Here is a 16435-nt window from a genome sequence, read left to right on the forward strand (position 1 = left end):
GCTGTTTTTTTGTGTGTGTGTGCCCCTGGAATCCTAAACGGTTTCTGTGTGGTTCTGTGCCAACAGGGAAGACCTGGTCTGAAACAGAGAAAGACAGAAACAGAGAGAGAGGAGGGAGGAAATCAGGGAATGCCTTTTGTCTCTCTCCTCCAGCTGAAAGTTGTTGTGGCAACAAGAATGTGTTTCTGTCTGTCTCTCCTTCAGCGGATGGTGCCCTGCCTGCATACCTGGGGACTCCCTCTCCTCCCATCTCCCATCACAGTCGAAACTCTGGAGTCATTTCTTCATGCCACCACACGTAAAATGCTTTTCATCATTTTACTTTATTCTACACACATAGGTAAGCATGAATGCAATGGATAATATAAGGTAAACTTGTACACATTGTAAATGATGCAGATGGCCTTACAGTTTAATATTCTATGGCTGCAACTAATGATTATTTACATTGTGATATAATCTGTTGTATCTTTTCTGATTCCTCTTAATTGCTTGCTGGGAGAAAATTACCCATTACAATTTTTCAGCACCTCAGATGACTGATGATCGAGTATTTTATTCAATTAAATCATAAGGATATTTCATTCAATTAGGAAATAGGAACAGATCCTTACTTTTAAGAATCTGGAACTGGGTAACCTTTGCAATATTGACATTTTTATGCATCCACGTCGGTGAGAGCCACGTCGGCATTATGTTCTTGGGTTTTCCATCCATCTGTTCATATGTATGTCCATCCCATTCTCACAAATGCAATATCTCAAGATCACCTTGAGGAATTTTTTTTTCAAATTTGGTACAAACATCCACCTGAACTCAAGAATGAACTGATTAGAATTTGGGGGTCAAAGGTCAAGGTCACTGTGACCTTGCACCCATCTCATTCTAATGAACACAATATCTCAAGAAGGCCTTGAGGGAGTTTCCTGAAATTTGGGACAAATGTTGACTTTGACTGAAGAATCAAGTGATAAGAATTTGGTGGTAGAAGGTCTATGGTCACTGAGACATCACAAATCATGTTTTTGGCCATTACTCAAGAATCCAATGTTAATTATGACAAAATTTCACACAAATATCTAATAGGATAAAATAATGAAGTGATGACATTTTAGATTCAAAAGGTCAAAGGCCAACTTTACTGTGACATCATAATGTTTTTTTCTGGCTATTACTCAGCATCATACAGTGTCTCAGAAACAGAAGGGGAGACATTTAGTCAGATACTGAATTGGTGACAATGATCTTGAAACTGATTGTATAGATCCTCTGTGCTGCTTGAGGAAAGATGTGTGTGAAGCATCCATGTTTTTGCAGATATGGATGTAAACTGTGAGTGCGACTTGACTGGTGTGGAGAGGTATACAATCACGAGGCTACAACTCTAGTTTTACCTGATAAATTTACTAAAATTGTCAAAATAAACCATTAATCATTTCGACACATCCTGCTTTCCCTACTCACCCACGACCCACATGGATACAGCTTCTGGTCCAAACAGCATCATAACCGCAGGATGTTATCTTATCATACCTCTCAGTTTTGCTCTGTCTCTATATCTCCCCATCTGCTTTCTCACTGAAAGTTTGATCATTAACTCCAACCAGACCAGATAAACAAAACATCCGTGCAGGAATCTTTCAGATAGAGCTGCATGATTACAGTTAGTTTCTCCACCTCTGAGTACATAGCTCTCATTGAGCATGTTGCCGTTTTGAATGAGGGATTTCCTCAGGGTGAAATCTGAGTATTTGCCTGCTGAGACAGAGAAACATGTAGAGAATGCGTGTAGAAAACTAAATGACGTTGTAGCGATATTGAAACAGAGGAATACCTGTCCACCTGTATCGGTTTCTGTCTCGTAGAGCTTGCCTCTGTTACAAACTGCATGAATCAACATATTTTCTCCCTAACAACCAGCCAAACACAAGGATGGAGGCTTAACTTTCAGTTGCTCTGAACTTCTGGAGTCAATAACATTTTTGTCAAGTATAAAAACTGGTATTCAATTATTATCGGCACACAACTGGTGTCAATAATCATTTTTACATTTGAAAAGCCCCAGTTATGATGAATAAAATATTAGCTGAGATTTGAGAGGTGATGTCACAAATGTACATTGGGAGACACCTGAACAAACCAAAGGGACTCACTCAACCATGCATAAATATTTATGTTGACTCAGATGCACACAGTTCAAACTAGGCTATGTGCGCCCGTCTACGCTCGTGTGATGACAGCAGTGTGCCTACATCACGCATGTGCTGTGTGCGTATGAGTCCAGTAAGTCATTGCGACATGATAAACCTGAAAATCACTGCCATTGTGTTTCACTGCACAACAGGTTAAGCCGAGGTGTGTTAACCATGGGAAAGGGAGCAGGAAGGCAGCCAGTCGGACTGGTAGAGTCAGCTCACAAAAACCTCTCAAAGGAAGTGAGCGGCTACTGTATCTGAGGACAGTCACAAGCGCAGACACGGTTTACTGGCCGTCTCAGACAGCACCAACACTTTAAAGGCTGTTTAAACACTGACTATCTCGCATGTAAACATATGTATACATTCCAGTCCACAACTGAGGGTTATATGGGTAAAAATAGTGGAGGGAATACAAACTAAACAAGCTGTCCCGAGCGTTTGGGTGGAGCAGGCCGAGTTTCAATTATATTTCATTGTGTGCTTGAGTTGAGGATTGCATTGTTTTGACTGTTTTCCTCTTTGTAAATTCTCTATTATAAAAGATTAAGTAAAGCATCTGAAACTCGCCTGAGCTTCTCTGCAGGTGCTTAAGACTAAACTTTCAGGAATGCAGAAAGGAATGAAACAGATTCTAGCCATTTTTTGTGTTTCTTGTGTCTTTCTTACAGAAAGTGACTGACTGACTGACTGACTACAAAATCCTTTGGATGGATTGCTTAAGTGGTCTATTCGGCACAGGCAAAGGGGCCCAAAATAGGGGCCCCTTACTGGACTTCACCTACAAAATGTCACTAAAATTATGATGTACTGACCAGGAAGAGACTCAGGATGACCCCAAAGAGACGTAAAAGACCACAAAGAGATGCAAGGAACTAAAAGGAAAAAAAACTACAAAAAAAAAGGAGGGACACAAAATAGTTTTGCTAATCTGAGAAGGGGCTGTGAATATTAATGGAGACGATACATAAAAATGTTAAGATAAGCCAAGAGGCTTTTTTTCATCTGTAGTTTCTGGCCAAGGTGTTACCAAAGGCTAATGACTTCAAAGAGACAAAACATGACCACAAAGACATGAAATACAAAATTAACACACGCACATAATCACGTGCGTGCCTAATATTAGCTGCCTTACACTTCAATTGTACCTTTAAACCAAAAGTTCTAAATCTCAACTGACCTGTTCAGCCTTCACTTTGGAAACTTGCCCCTATTGTTCTGCTATTTTTCTAGTGCTTACATTTCCTTGTAAACACAGAAGAAAAGAAACACAACCACAAAAACAAGCTTTAAACACTTCTACCAACTATTACATCAAGTAGTTTAAAGTTCGATAAAACTTTTTTTCAAATATACATAATGACAACTCATGTTCCAAAACATAATTGTAACTATAAATTTAGACTATCAGCTACATAACGCGTAAAAGCAGATTTTGAAAAAGGACATTAAAAGCACTTTAAAAGCATATTACAACATGGCACTTTTTTCAACACTCAAGCTCTGATATCTATACTTTTTTTATTGTCCAAAATAGCATCCTGAGAAAAAGTCCAGTAACAAGCTGCTTCTTACAAAACAGTGTCACATTATCTGTTATTTGAACACCAGATGCAGATGGAGCCAGAATTCCCTCCTGATAATCTGCTTTTTACACTTCAGGGTATCACGACAGGCCTGGTGATAATCAGTCAAATGAAACACATCTGTTGACAGTGCTGCCAGTGGCACACAGCTACCAAACACACATTTCAGCTTGTTTTATATAGATAATTATTATCTAAAGAATGTCTTGGTAACAGCTAGAATGCATTAAAAGCCATTTCAGTGAAGCACAGACTCAGGCAGGTTAGAGCTCCCAGACATCAGTAGTGATTTTATACAGACATGTTTAATTTCAAGATGAAGGCAAATAAACAACCACACTCCAAATATGGCATTTGGAGAATATATAGAAAATGAATCAATATCAGAAATACTTGGACGAGTAAAATGGATAACGAGATCAAATGTGTACCTCTGCCTGCCTCTAGCAGTGGTAATAAGATTGAAGAGAGCACTGAGTGAACCAAAAAAAAAAAAAAATTAAAAGGAAGAACATTATTATCTGTAATTCCCCTCCTGATGAGCTGAGACAATTTTAAGCAGCTGTTTGTGTCTGCCACCTGCTGGTGTAAACATGCTTCTGTAACATCCCCAAGTTTCTGAGTGAGTGTATGGATGTGTGTCCGTGTGAATCTGTGAGTTAAGAGAGTGTTGCGTTTCCCCTTTACACATAATCTGAAGGACAGGGGTCGCATGCTGGTAAATTAACAAAACACTGCACAAATCATAAAAAAGGGTCAAAGCAAAACGTATGGAAACTGCCCAAAAGAATGATCTCAAACACACTCAACTCAGATACACACTCAAAACAGAAAACACAGAAAGCCAACTGAAGGTGTTGACTCCCAGACACACACAACCAACTGAGCAGAGGAACTGCAATCCCTTTATAAAGCATCCCAGCTGACTGATTGCAGTCAGCTGAGGGGGAACACACCAGGTGCACCCAATAGCTCCTGATGACCTGTGACCTAGATCCTGGGAAATCTGTTCACAAAAGGATCTTTGGGAATTTGTCCATAACAAAAGCCAGAAGAAAATTTCTGCTGAGTTTTGTTGTTGTTTTTATATGAACTTGCATAATGTATTGTATTCATTGTATCTATCGTATTATAAATTTATTCTCAAACTATGAAATTATGTAATCGTGTGAATGTGAATTCATTTTTTGTTCCCATTTAAACCTTAAAAAAATCACTTTTCTAAAAACTGAAATTCAGCCTCTAGTGATATACATACTTCTGTCCATAGGCGTCTGAGAGCAACACAATATAAGCGATGTCGCTCCAGGTTTCAAAGGGTTAATCATCCCTGTTTTGTTGTCCATGCTGCAAGAAAACTATCCAGAGGAGGGCGCTACTGCAGGGACATGAGAGCTAAACTTTCATGTAGCAGAAGAAGACACCGGCTGCAGTGCAAGCTCATAGAAGAGGAAGAGTCATGTAATCATAACATGACCAAGGTTATCTCGAAGAAACTGGAGAAAAATATGAGCATCACTTGACGGAATCAGAGTTTCTTCTTATCTCGGTAAGAAAAGGCGCTCAGCAGCTCGAGATTAGGTTTAACACTGTGTGTCCGTGTCAAATAGCGGACACCCGGTGTTAGCAGCTGTAGCCAGGGAGCTAACCATCAGCATGGAGATCACACCAAAGTCCCTTTAAAATAACCACAAAAATATCTACTGGGGTTTTCTTAAATCGGTATGCAGCGTTTTATCATCGGCCTGCCTCTTTGTAATGTCATTTTCGACCACTGCAGTGTGTGGCAGCGAGCATTAACCTGAAGACTTGAGGCACGTTTTGTGATGTAATAGGGTTGCATCTACCTGACATGAGGTTTTCTGGATTTTTCTGTGTCTTTAGTGTTGGGTGCCCTCCCACCCAGAGGGCTGATGTGTCGGCTAACCTGCATTGTGAGAGGCTCAGCTGATGAATCAACAGCTGTTGTAGTGAGGATTTGTCAATGAGACAGAAAAACACTTAGCAGAAGAGGGTGAATGTATGAACTGTCAGTGTTTACATATGTGATGCTGAGTGTATAAGACAGCTTTGACAGCTAACGCCGAATGTCCCCTGCTCTTCTGTGATATCAGCCATGAGTGTCCCCTGTCTCCTGTCCTCCGCCGGCCGAAGCCTCCGCCTGCAGTGTCCCACCGCCGGTCTGCTCTGCTGTCGGCTGCTGGGCCCCAGCTCCGTCACAAGGTCAGTTTTATAACTATTACACCCAAATCTGTGACTCATCCAGTGGTGAATACAGCTGTAATACTTGAGTCAAAGTATAGATACTCCTAGTGCAACATTATTAATAATGCAAGTGAAACTTGCTAAGTTAAATAATTACTGGAGTACTTGCTTTGAAAAAGCTCAAGTATTCAAAAAAATCTCATCATAAAGCTGTATATAGTCACAAGGAGTCGACCAATATTGGTTTTTCATGGCCGATACCAATATTGATTATTAGTAGTTAATGAGATCTATTATACTTGATATTTACAGTTACAATAAATATGTGAATCTTTCTGTCAACATTGAGAATTTACAAACTCCAAGACAAAACTTTGTTTAAATGCCTTTAGCAAATGCGTAATAAGCTAAGCAATAAACCACTTTTTTTCTAAAGGTAGGTCAATATGCGGTAAGGTTTAAATTTAGAGCTAGTGCCTGTGAGACGGTCTCAAAAACTGCTGACTAATGATTTAGTAAGGAAGGGCATGACCAAAACATGCGTGTTAGGGTTGCTGGAGCACCAAGACATCTGCTACAGTTGTTATCTACAGTGGGATAGATTCTGGCTAGCCTAGATTTAGAGAGGTGAGAGCGATGCAAGACCTTCAATTCAATTACACTTAACTTAGCGCACAATATGCAAGTATCTTACAAAGGTATACAGGTGTAAAAGTGTGTTTTAACATGAAGGGTTACTTACTCTTACCACTATATAGCCACACAGATAGTTTTAATTTTACATAATAGAGTTTTTCAAATGTAATTGTTTCAATTCTTTGAACAAAATGCTATTTGCCTTGGTTGTATTGGCAACAGCAGAAGTGTCAATGGTCAGCATCTCAAAATGTAACCACATGAAACTGAAACTATCTCCATGGACACAACTAGGTGTGAGTCGTAATTATGTGAGCTGGCCCTTTAAGTTTATTGATGCTTGCTTGAGGGCAAAGTCCACCTGCAGTTTTTAAATGATCTTGTCACATGGCGTCTGTGTAGCTCTGCACTTACAGCAAAAAATAATGTTTTACATGCGAGACAAGTGACAGAACAACCACGCTTTTTTTCCAGAAAAATGTCCTCCAAAAGGCAAATGGACCATCTAGAGAGAACAGCGAGCAACTACAGACAAAATGTAAGATGATATTTTTTAGTGGAATGCATTAATCTTGTTTCCATTGCATGTGCCACTTTTTAAGAAAATCAGTTGCTAACAGCCCATTTTAAGATTTTTAACCCGCTCTTAAACTCTGCTGTGTGTGTGTGTGTGTGTGTGTGTGTGTGTGGCTATAACACAGGCTCTTTATCCAGCTCAAGTATGTGGCATCATGAACGAGTCAGAGACGGTGAAACGTTTGAGAATAGCTGTCCATCCAGACTTCAGCTTCAAAGCAGGACAGTGGTGAGTGGACACTCATGATCACTCTTCACAAACTCATTATCAGGTTAAGGAACATTGTCTAATGTCCTATTGTGTTTTGACACATATGTTTAAACTAAACTGCATTGTTTAGTGGCTCATGACAGTTACCATACCATGAAAATTTCATACCGTTGCAACCCCATCGTATGTCATCCAAAATAGCAAAAAAAGTCATAGTATAATATGTTGTCCAAAATGGCATAAAAACTTCATCGTATAGTGTGTTGTCCAAGGTAGTGTCAAAAAGTCATGGTATAGTATGTTGTAAAAAAGGTCATAGTATAGTATGTCATCCAAAACACATTAAATAAATCATTGTATAGTATGTATCCAAAAAAGAAAAAAAAAAGGTCATAGTGTTGCATGGTTGTGACTATATACGGGTTTCAACATATACTTTGGCATGAAAATTGACAGTTGAGATGACCGGTCTGTCCCCTGATGCATGAAGTAGTACTGAAGCTGCCTTTACTGGTCACACTGGTCAGTTCTTAGAAAACCAGTGTTGCCGTGGTAGCCAAACAGCTTTTGGGAAGAACCCACCGCTTGACATTCTTCCCATTCTGCCAACGTCGCATGAATGCAACGTTAGCCCCCTCAGTCTTGTATCTGACCAGCTAGGCTCAAAGCACAAGTTACCATAGTAACACTTTCTCCATGAAACAGAAATCAGCACAATCTGCCAAATCATGTCTAAGGTACCGCCTGAGTGTGCTGTTCAACATCCCTCTGCTGTCCTTTCCCAGCACCTGTAGCGCTCATAGTAATCACAAGGTGGTGGCATTGGGTTTGATTTGTCTTATCAGTGGCTTGGTGGTTTTCTTTCTCACCAAACTTTTAAAGCTACAAGATGATTCAATCCTACATCACAATCAACAAGTATGCCAGCTCTAGTTTATTGTTGCCATAGAATAAATCTCATTAGCTAAGGTAATGATCCAAGCTTATGAATTTTTTAGAGCTTCTGAAATAAGGTCGAGCTTAACTTTGCTCATAGATGTGCGTCAGTAAACTGCGCTGGATGCTTGCAGCTCTGACTTGAAAGGAGCCTGAGACACAGTGGCTTGTTTTTGACATGTGCATAACATTTGTGACTATTTTTGCTTTCAAGCTAACTCTCAATGACTCTCTTATAACCCTCATATCAAGTTAAGTACTTCTTTGGGGAAGGCTGAGCTTTTTTTTTCTCTGCGTCTGTCGGTCAGTGTTGCCAATGTTAATTAGTACCCTGCACATGAGATATATGCGCACAAGCCCATACTGTAGGTGGGCGGTGGTGGGATATCAAACCGGCAGCCAGTTGCCCCGCAGCGCCTGATAATGAATGTAAATAGATGGAAATCCTTGAGTTTCAGTGTTTCTGAGAAAAGGGACTGTTAAGTTGTTCATCTCCAGGTGGGAGAGGAGGAGGAGGAGAAAAAGGAGGAGGTGGGCGGAACATATGTGTGCGTCCTCACAGCAGATCCATATTTATGATGCCTCCGAGGCGCTGAGGAGTCAGTGTCTCTCTCTAGTGTAACAGTGGGTCATTGTGTTGGTTGGAACATTAGCCCAACTGTTAAGCATTGCTGTTTTCCTCTGGGGGTGCTCTGCGCCGCTCGTTGACGGACAGATGCGACCACGTCGGGTGTAAGAATGGGATGCTGCACTTTGTAGAAACTAACTAGCAGGCATCTTTCCATCTGGTTTGGTTTTGTTCTGCTGGGTTTCTGGAACAGGAGGTCAAAGGGCACCACTCTAACTTCATTCACACTTTGACCCCTCAGTTCAGCACGTTTTACTCTTGAATTAACTTTTGTTAGGAAATCTTAAAAGGTCAGCATGTATTTCCAAACAGAATGACACATGACTTTAGTGTTAAAAAAAAAAAGAAAAGGATTGCATATGCTTTATGACGATGTGCATGCAGGACCATGACACACTAAGCAGAGGGTCAGCTGTCGGTGACGTCAGTGAGCAACTCTCACCCTAGTCAGGAATTTATTGAAAGGAAAGACCCTTGAGATGCAGCATCTCATTTTCAAGAGGTTTTTCAGTAGTTTTAGCTGCAGTGATTTACACATAACTTCACAGATTTTAGCCCAGATATGGATTATCAAGTTCAAATATCCTTTTTTTTCATTGAATTGTGTTTTGTGGCCATGTGTGCAGGGTGGATTTCTTCATCCCTGGTGTGGAGAAGGTGGGAGGTTTCTCCATGTGCTCCAGCCCGGGGTTGCTGCAGAGGGAGGGCGTCATTGAACTGGCCGTCAAATACACCAAACACCCTCCGGCACACTGGGTCCACACCATGGTGAGTGAGGCAGAGAACTGTGATATTGCATGTCATTTTATGAAATGTATAAAATTAAAATAAGTGGTGATTTTCCCGGGGAATTATTGAAAGTTACCTGGAAAGATTGCTTTTTATGAGTTTGAATATTCTAGAAGAGTAAATCTGGTCATCCACATGGCTGTCTAATGGTTTGGAAGATTAGATTGCTAGTATATGCATGAGGGAGACGGCGAAAAAGAGACAGACGCAGAAAGAGAACGAGTGAAGCGATCAGGGTGTTGAGAAATGCTTAGGGTGTGATAGAGTTGGAAATGAAGACTGCCGCCAGATAATCACACCATCGGTTATTCTAAAAAGTGAAGCGTAAAAAGGAAAATGGCAAGTCAGATGATATTTTCTTTTTTTTCTCAGGCCTGCAGAGGCAGGGGGCACTTACCTGTACTATAAAGTTAAATTAGAAACTTGGGATATGCTCCCAAATGAGCATTTAGTTCATTTAACTGTGCAAATCATAATTTGTTTCATAGTTTTTTTTTAGATGTTGTGACCCCTGATGTTTTTCAATCATGTGTAATTGCTGTCAAGGGTTAGTTAAGGTGAGTTGGGAAAATTTAAAAATTGCCTGTGTTGTAGTTCTGACCTGTGATAGTGAAGCTAAAAACTCAAGAGTAGTTGGTGTTAAAGTGTGTGTTGAGAAAGTCGACAAGGTAAACAAAAGCTGTGTGAACTGTGAAAACATAAATAAATGTATAAAAAAATTTTGAAGGTGATTCAGTCTTTGCTGTCTCTTTATCATATGTTTATTTATCCTGATTTGTGATGATAAAACTGTGACGTCCCTGATGCGTAACACTGTATTTTGTCATGCTCCAAATGGGAGCTATTTAATCCAGTGCAACAATATGAACAATGCTTCCTTCCTGCTTGCCTTACCTTTCCCTTCCATTTCTGTACTCAGCATGTCTGTTGGCGGCTTCTGTGTTTGATGATGGGCCCTAATAAATATCTTTGAGCGACTACGCCTTGTGTAAATAAGTATCAGAAAGCAGTGGGATGTGTTTGAGCATTCTGAGACTTACAGCTCTCTGCTCTGGGATCGTTTGATGAACCATTTGTTTGATATTGCGTTCTGACTCCACTCTGTAAGCAGGAATAGTGTAGGGAGCACAACAGCAGATAAAGAGCACGAGCGTTAGTGTGTGTGTTGTGTGTGTGTGTGTGTGTGTGTGTGTGTGTGTGGTGTGTGTGTGTGTGTGTGTGTGTGTGTGTGTGTGTGTGTGTGTGTGTGTGTGTGTGTGTGTGTGTGAGTGTTAGCGTGTTAAAGCAGATGAAGCCATATTTACAGCTCCTTTTGACTACAAAAGACCTTTTCTGCACAACTTGTGAAATCACTCTCACCCATACTATAGCTTAGGTTGTTATGTGTATGCATGTTAACTCTAAAGTGTTTGTTTCCTGAGGCTTATCTTCCATGTAGTTAAAGCGATGCTGTATTTTTCATGGGACTTATTTCAAAAGATGAAGAAGAAGAGAAATGTTAGGAGCCCAAGTTACCCAGCCCAACGCATTCTACTGTCTCTTCTTATTTCTTTCTCGTCTCTCCTTCCCCTCAGTGTACAGTGGGCTCCCAGGTGGCCATGCGCGTTGGCGGAGACTTCTTCTTTGACCCACTGCCATCTGACCCATCTGTGGATTTGCTGCTAGTAGCCGGTGGCGTCGGGATCAACCCTTTGTACTCTATCCTGTTGCATACTACAGATCTGCTTCAACTCAGCCACGCCTCTGGTGGGCGGGACTACAACATAGGCTCTGCTCACGTCTGCTACAGTGCGAAGAACACTCAGGAACTGCTCTTTAAGGTATGTGGTGTTGTTTTTGACTTCTGGAATGTATTTGTGGGGAATTTTGGGAATGTTGCTGATTGTAGTGCCTCTGCGTTGGCAGGAAGGCATGAAAACATCATACTATAGTATGTTGTCCAAAATGACATAAAAAGTCATAGTATAGTATGTCCTCCAAAATAGCATGAAAAAAAACCATTCTTTAGTATGTTGCCCAAAATAGCCTAAAAAAGTTATACTTTAGTATGTCGTCTAAAATAGCAAACAATGTCTTAGTGTACTATGTCATTCAAAATAGGCTAAAAAAGTCACAGTAGAGTATGTTGTCCAAAAAAGCACAAAGATGCCATAGTATAGTATGTCGTCTAAAATTACATAAAAAAGTCATAGTATAGTGTGTAAGGGGAAACTCTACCTTCCTTCTGTTCCCAGAGCTCCATCATCGAGGCATGCCGGGAGTTCCCTGACAAGATCACCTGTGACCTCCACGTCACGCAACAGAGCACAGATGTTGACTCGCACCTCCAGCCATTTATCAACCGTAAGTAATGCCCACACACACACACACACACGCATACACTTTTCTTTTTTTAGCAGGCGTGTTTTAGCGACTGTCACCTTCTGTCAGAGTCTTTCTTGATTTCTCTCTGTCGTCATATAGAACATGAGTTTTGGTTAATTGATTGACTTCCTTTGTGTCTGCCCAGGCGGGAGAATCACAGAAGAGCAGTTGCGGGCTCATGTGGACCCGCAGAGGACTTTGTGTTTCCTGTGTGGGCCCCCGCCCATGATCGAAGCTTTTTCAAAAACCATCATGGACTTTGGCCTCCCAAAAGACAGAATCCTCTTTGAGAAGTGGTGGTAGAAACTTACAGCTTTGTCCTCCTGGATTGTGCTCGTCTTTCCCTCTTTCAGGGGAAGGAGGCTTTACATCTTTTGCCACGCAGGACTGCCTTCTTTTGGCATATTTTTGGACAATGTGGGTCAGCAACGTTGTTGAGACAATTTGAGTGCAACATTTGTACACTCATATTTTTAGTTTTTTTTTCAGCTCTATTGCCCTGTTTAAAACATTTGTTGGGAACGTAATCAAATGTAATAAGGTACATTAATTTGATGAAGTAATTAAAAAACTTATGTAACTTATTTGATTTTTAAAAGGGTAATTAGTAATATATAACTTATATTTCAAAAGTAACTTCCCAGCACTGCTTTTAGGTTCCTAGGATATAGAGGATCAGTGCAAACTACTGCCATCTGTACTGTTATTTTACACCAGTGGTTCCCAAACTTTTTCCATTAATGTACCCCCTTTGAATTTTTTTTTCAGCCAAGTACCCCCTGACCAGTGCAAAACATTTTTGGTAATTAAAACAAAAGAGGCACAACACTGCAGTGTGCCATCAGTGTCTGATTTGTTAAACAACATGGTAAAACTTGGGGGTTATTTGGACATAAATCCCATCAGCCATTGTTTCAACATGCTATAGTATGAGATTTTTGGCCTCTTAATGACATGCTATACTTTGATGCATCTCTTCAAGCTTTAATATGCTGTTTTCAGCTATTTTTTGGACATGTCAAAATTTGAGATTTTTCACCATACTATACTAAGCCATTTTCAGTCATTTTTTTGACATGATATTATGACGTTTTTGGCCTTTTATGGCTGTTTTTCAACATGCTATACTATGACGCATCTCTACGAGCTACAACATGCAGTTGACATGCGACACTATGAGATGTCTGTACAAGCTATAACATGCAGTTTTCAGACATATTCTTGACGTGAAAATTTGAGTTTTTTTCGACATACTATACCATGTCATTTTCAGCCATTATTTCTACGTTTGGGCCATTCTTTCAACATCGTATACAATGACGTGTCTCTACAAGCTATAATATGCATTTTTTTCCGACTTGTCAAAATTTGCTGTTTTTAGACATACTTCACTGTGTTGTTTTCAGCCATTTTTTTGACATGCTATATTATGACGTTTTTGGCCTTTTTTTCAAAAGTGCTATACTATGACGTGTCTCTAGAAGCTATAATATGCAGTTGTCAGCCATTTTTTCAACATGTCAAAATTTCAGATTTTTGGACATACTATTACTATGTCGATTTCAGCTCTTTTTTTCGACATGCCATCAAAATACCTCTGCTGATCTGACCATGCGTTCTTAGAAGTGTTATACCATGTGTATATGTACCTTAGAACTTGTTATTCACAGAACTGAAGAATTTAGAGTTGTTTGGCATTTGAGTTTGACTGAGTTACATTGAAGCGATTGTTTTTTTCACATTTTACTCACATGCAAACTTCACACTGAGTGTATTTTTGGAGTCAAAATCCTAACACTCTCCCACATATTGGCCAGTGTCCCTGCTTGTTATACTCAATCACACACTGTATACAGTGCCTATCTCACATACATTTTTACTCAATCACACAGATCCACACACCCATAAATGATTCTCATCCCGGGGTGGAGTGAGTATCCCATGGTGCACTGTAATGGAACCTCCGGGTGGTCTCTGATTGGCTTGGATCACTGAACATCCCTCGGAAATCGTTGCGAGCTTCTTGTCGTCAACTACCAGTGGGGGTTACGCTGTTGAGACTCATTTGAGTTGTTTTTTACGGGTTTCTTTTCCTCATATAAGGAAATCAGTTTTTGCTGGTAACATGAGATTTAATGGAAATAAAGGAAATTGAGTAAATCTGTTTTTAGACACTTTATTGACCTTGCTTTTTATATAAAGACTCACATGTCACACTACTTAGACACGACACACGCGGCCCAGAAAATAATAAATAGTTGATTCCTAATTTACACATTTTTCAAAGAAGACACCTGTTAAAGGTCAGTCCTAACAAATTACAAGAAGTATTTCCCCTCACCTCTTTTATCTAACAAAGCAGACATTTTTATTTGAGATATCTGTCTCTGACATTTCTGCTACCACCCCATTACAAATGCGATGCATGGACATAATTGTGATGCTCCCAGAACTGAAGAATAGCAATATCTCATTGAAATCAGTTTTTATAGGAACTTTTAAAATAAAAAAATCACCTAATATCTTAATACATTGTACTGAGGTGAAGAGAGCTAAGCAGTATCTTTTAGAGTAACAGGAATCTTTTTGTAATTTACATGAACTGACCCTTTAATGTTTAGCCCTAATTAACGAACCATCCGATATCTCAGTGCTGTGTAGAGCCTGGCCGATACCAACAGAGAATTAAAGCTGAAAGTCAAGGGTTCTGGCAGGATGCTGGACAACTCAGCCGCGCATCTCTGCGACTGTTGGACACGTGCAGGAGTTAGGTGTCATTTCCTGCATGGGCGTGGAAATGACGCATTACAAATTGTTTACCACTTCCCATGTCCACTACACAGCGCTCAGCTATGACTCTTACCAAACATGAGAAATTTAGGGCAAATTCGATAACGTACGGTCTAGTTACAACTTCCTGTTTTAGAGTGAAACACGCAAAATAGCCGCCACACTAGGCAACATCGTTCCATGAAAACTCAAGGTTTTAAAAATGTTTCATCATTCAGGTCTTCAAATTGCACTGACAGAATTTGAAGTTGGTCCTGTTATATTTCTAGGAGGAGTTCGTTGAAGTACAGTGTCTGTAAATGGTGCAAAATGCCCTTCAATTACAGAAAATTAAAAATCGTTGACCTCCTGACTTTTTCGTAAGTCTTGAGAAGATACATCTGCATATGAAATTGAGTTTATCTGCACCAAATGTATGGTGGTGTACTTTACTTTGAAATCTGTTGGGAAACACTATCGAGCCATTTTGCCACATCCAAGCATGAGATCGTCCCAAAAATTAGTTTTTGAGCACCGTTAGCCGCTCAAAAATATGATTCATTTGAGAGAATAATAACAATTCCTTCAATTTTAATAGAGTCCTCACACTGGTCGTTGGCAGGGGCCTAATTGTACAGATCTGTAATTGGCTGATATTAATTTTTCTACAGAACATTTTAAATTAAAAGAAAAAAAAACTTAAGTTTGGTTGTTTAAAGCTACAGTACATTTATTTTATTTAATTTTTTTGCATATTTACTGAAACTGTCACTATCCTGAGAGATAATCTGAGAAACAATTGTTCCTCCCCCTCCTCCTAGTGCTGCACTACCGTCAGGTTATAATGACACCCTAAGCACATATGACAAAAAGGTTGTTTTTTTTAAATTAATGTTACCTACTGTAGCTTTAAATTTTGATACGTGAAATCATTTAGAATTTAAAACATTCCCTAGTGAAGAAACTACAGTACCTGACGACAGCGTTTCTAAATTACCTCAAAAATCTTTGCTAATTTCGTAGTTTATTATTTAAACAAATACAGATTATCTGTGATAAGCTAAAATTTGCCAATGCAGATGTATCGGTCAGGCTCTGATACAGCGTACTACATACTGTGCCTCTTGTTTCCATCTTAAATTATATACTTTACATATAAAAATACAGTGAGCCCAATGAAATCAGTACTCCCTTTTTAAGCAGTCCTATTACAAGAAAGTAGTAAAATACAACAATGGGCAAGAAAATAATACTCACTGTAAGGCTTTGACTGGAGACTTGCTCTAGGTTGAACTCTATACGCCTTGTACAGTTTCGTTTCATATAAGGATACATCAAATAGCAACACTGACCCAAAGCAGAGAACTGCACGACACTTTCCCCTATACGGGAGCTACAACCTCAAAGACTCGCAACAGCGTTCTGGCTCTAAACCGAGCAGACTGAAGCGAAGGTTACAGTACATGACGACCAGTACGACTGACTACACCTGGGTTGTCAGAGGAACTGAAACTCCAGATCAACAAAACGTTACTTTAAA

General features: G+C 39.8%; 1 protein-coding gene across 2 annotated transcripts; it reads left to right on the forward strand.

The window, feature by feature from the left end:
* The first annotated feature begins 5200 nt into the window (after positions 1 to 5200).
* On the forward strand, positions 5201 to 13183 carry oxnad1 (oxidoreductase NAD-binding domain containing 1). Of its 2 annotated transcripts, none has more exons than XM_042506757.1 (8): positions 5201 to 5330; positions 5896 to 6004; positions 7097 to 7160; positions 7324 to 7427; positions 9600 to 9741; positions 11337 to 11582; positions 11997 to 12105; positions 12272 to 13183. In XM_042506757.1, exons 2-8 carry the CDS (start codon positions 5898 to 5900, stop codon positions 12427 to 12429), a joined length of 930 nt encoding a protein of 309 aa, XP_042362691.1. In that variant the 5' UTR covers positions 5201 to 5330; positions 5896 to 5897; the 3' UTR covers positions 12430 to 13183. The 2 variants fall into 2 exon arrangements, with proteins under 2 accessions (XP_042362691.1, XP_042362692.1); XM_042506758.1 differs by lacking the exon at positions 5201 to 5330 and adding an exon at positions 5687 to 5801.
* The last annotated feature ends 3252 nt before the right edge of the window (positions 13184 to 16435 follow it).

The sequence above is a fragment of the Plectropomus leopardus genome, chromosome 18, assembly GCF_008729295.1.
Source record: "Plectropomus leopardus isolate mb chromosome 18, YSFRI_Pleo_2.0, whole genome shotgun sequence".
In the NCBI taxonomy this organism is placed as follows: domain Eukaryota; kingdom Metazoa; phylum Chordata; class Actinopteri; order Perciformes; family Serranidae; genus Plectropomus; species Plectropomus leopardus.

Excerpts from the sequence above, each read along its gene's own strand:
- oxnad1 (XM_042506757.1), top strand. The coding sequence starts at position 5,898 with ATGAGTGTCCCCTGTCTCCTGTCCTCCGCCGGCCGAAGCCTCCGCCTG. Across the intron at positions 7,161-7,323 it reads CGAGCAACTACAGACAAAAT|GCTCTTTATCCAGCTCAAGT; the intron begins GTAAGATGATAT and ends GCTATAACACAG. Across the intron at positions 12,106-12,271 it reads CCTCCAGCCATTTATCAACC|GCGGGAGAATCACAGAAGAG; the intron begins GTAAGTAATGCC and ends GTGTCTGCCCAG.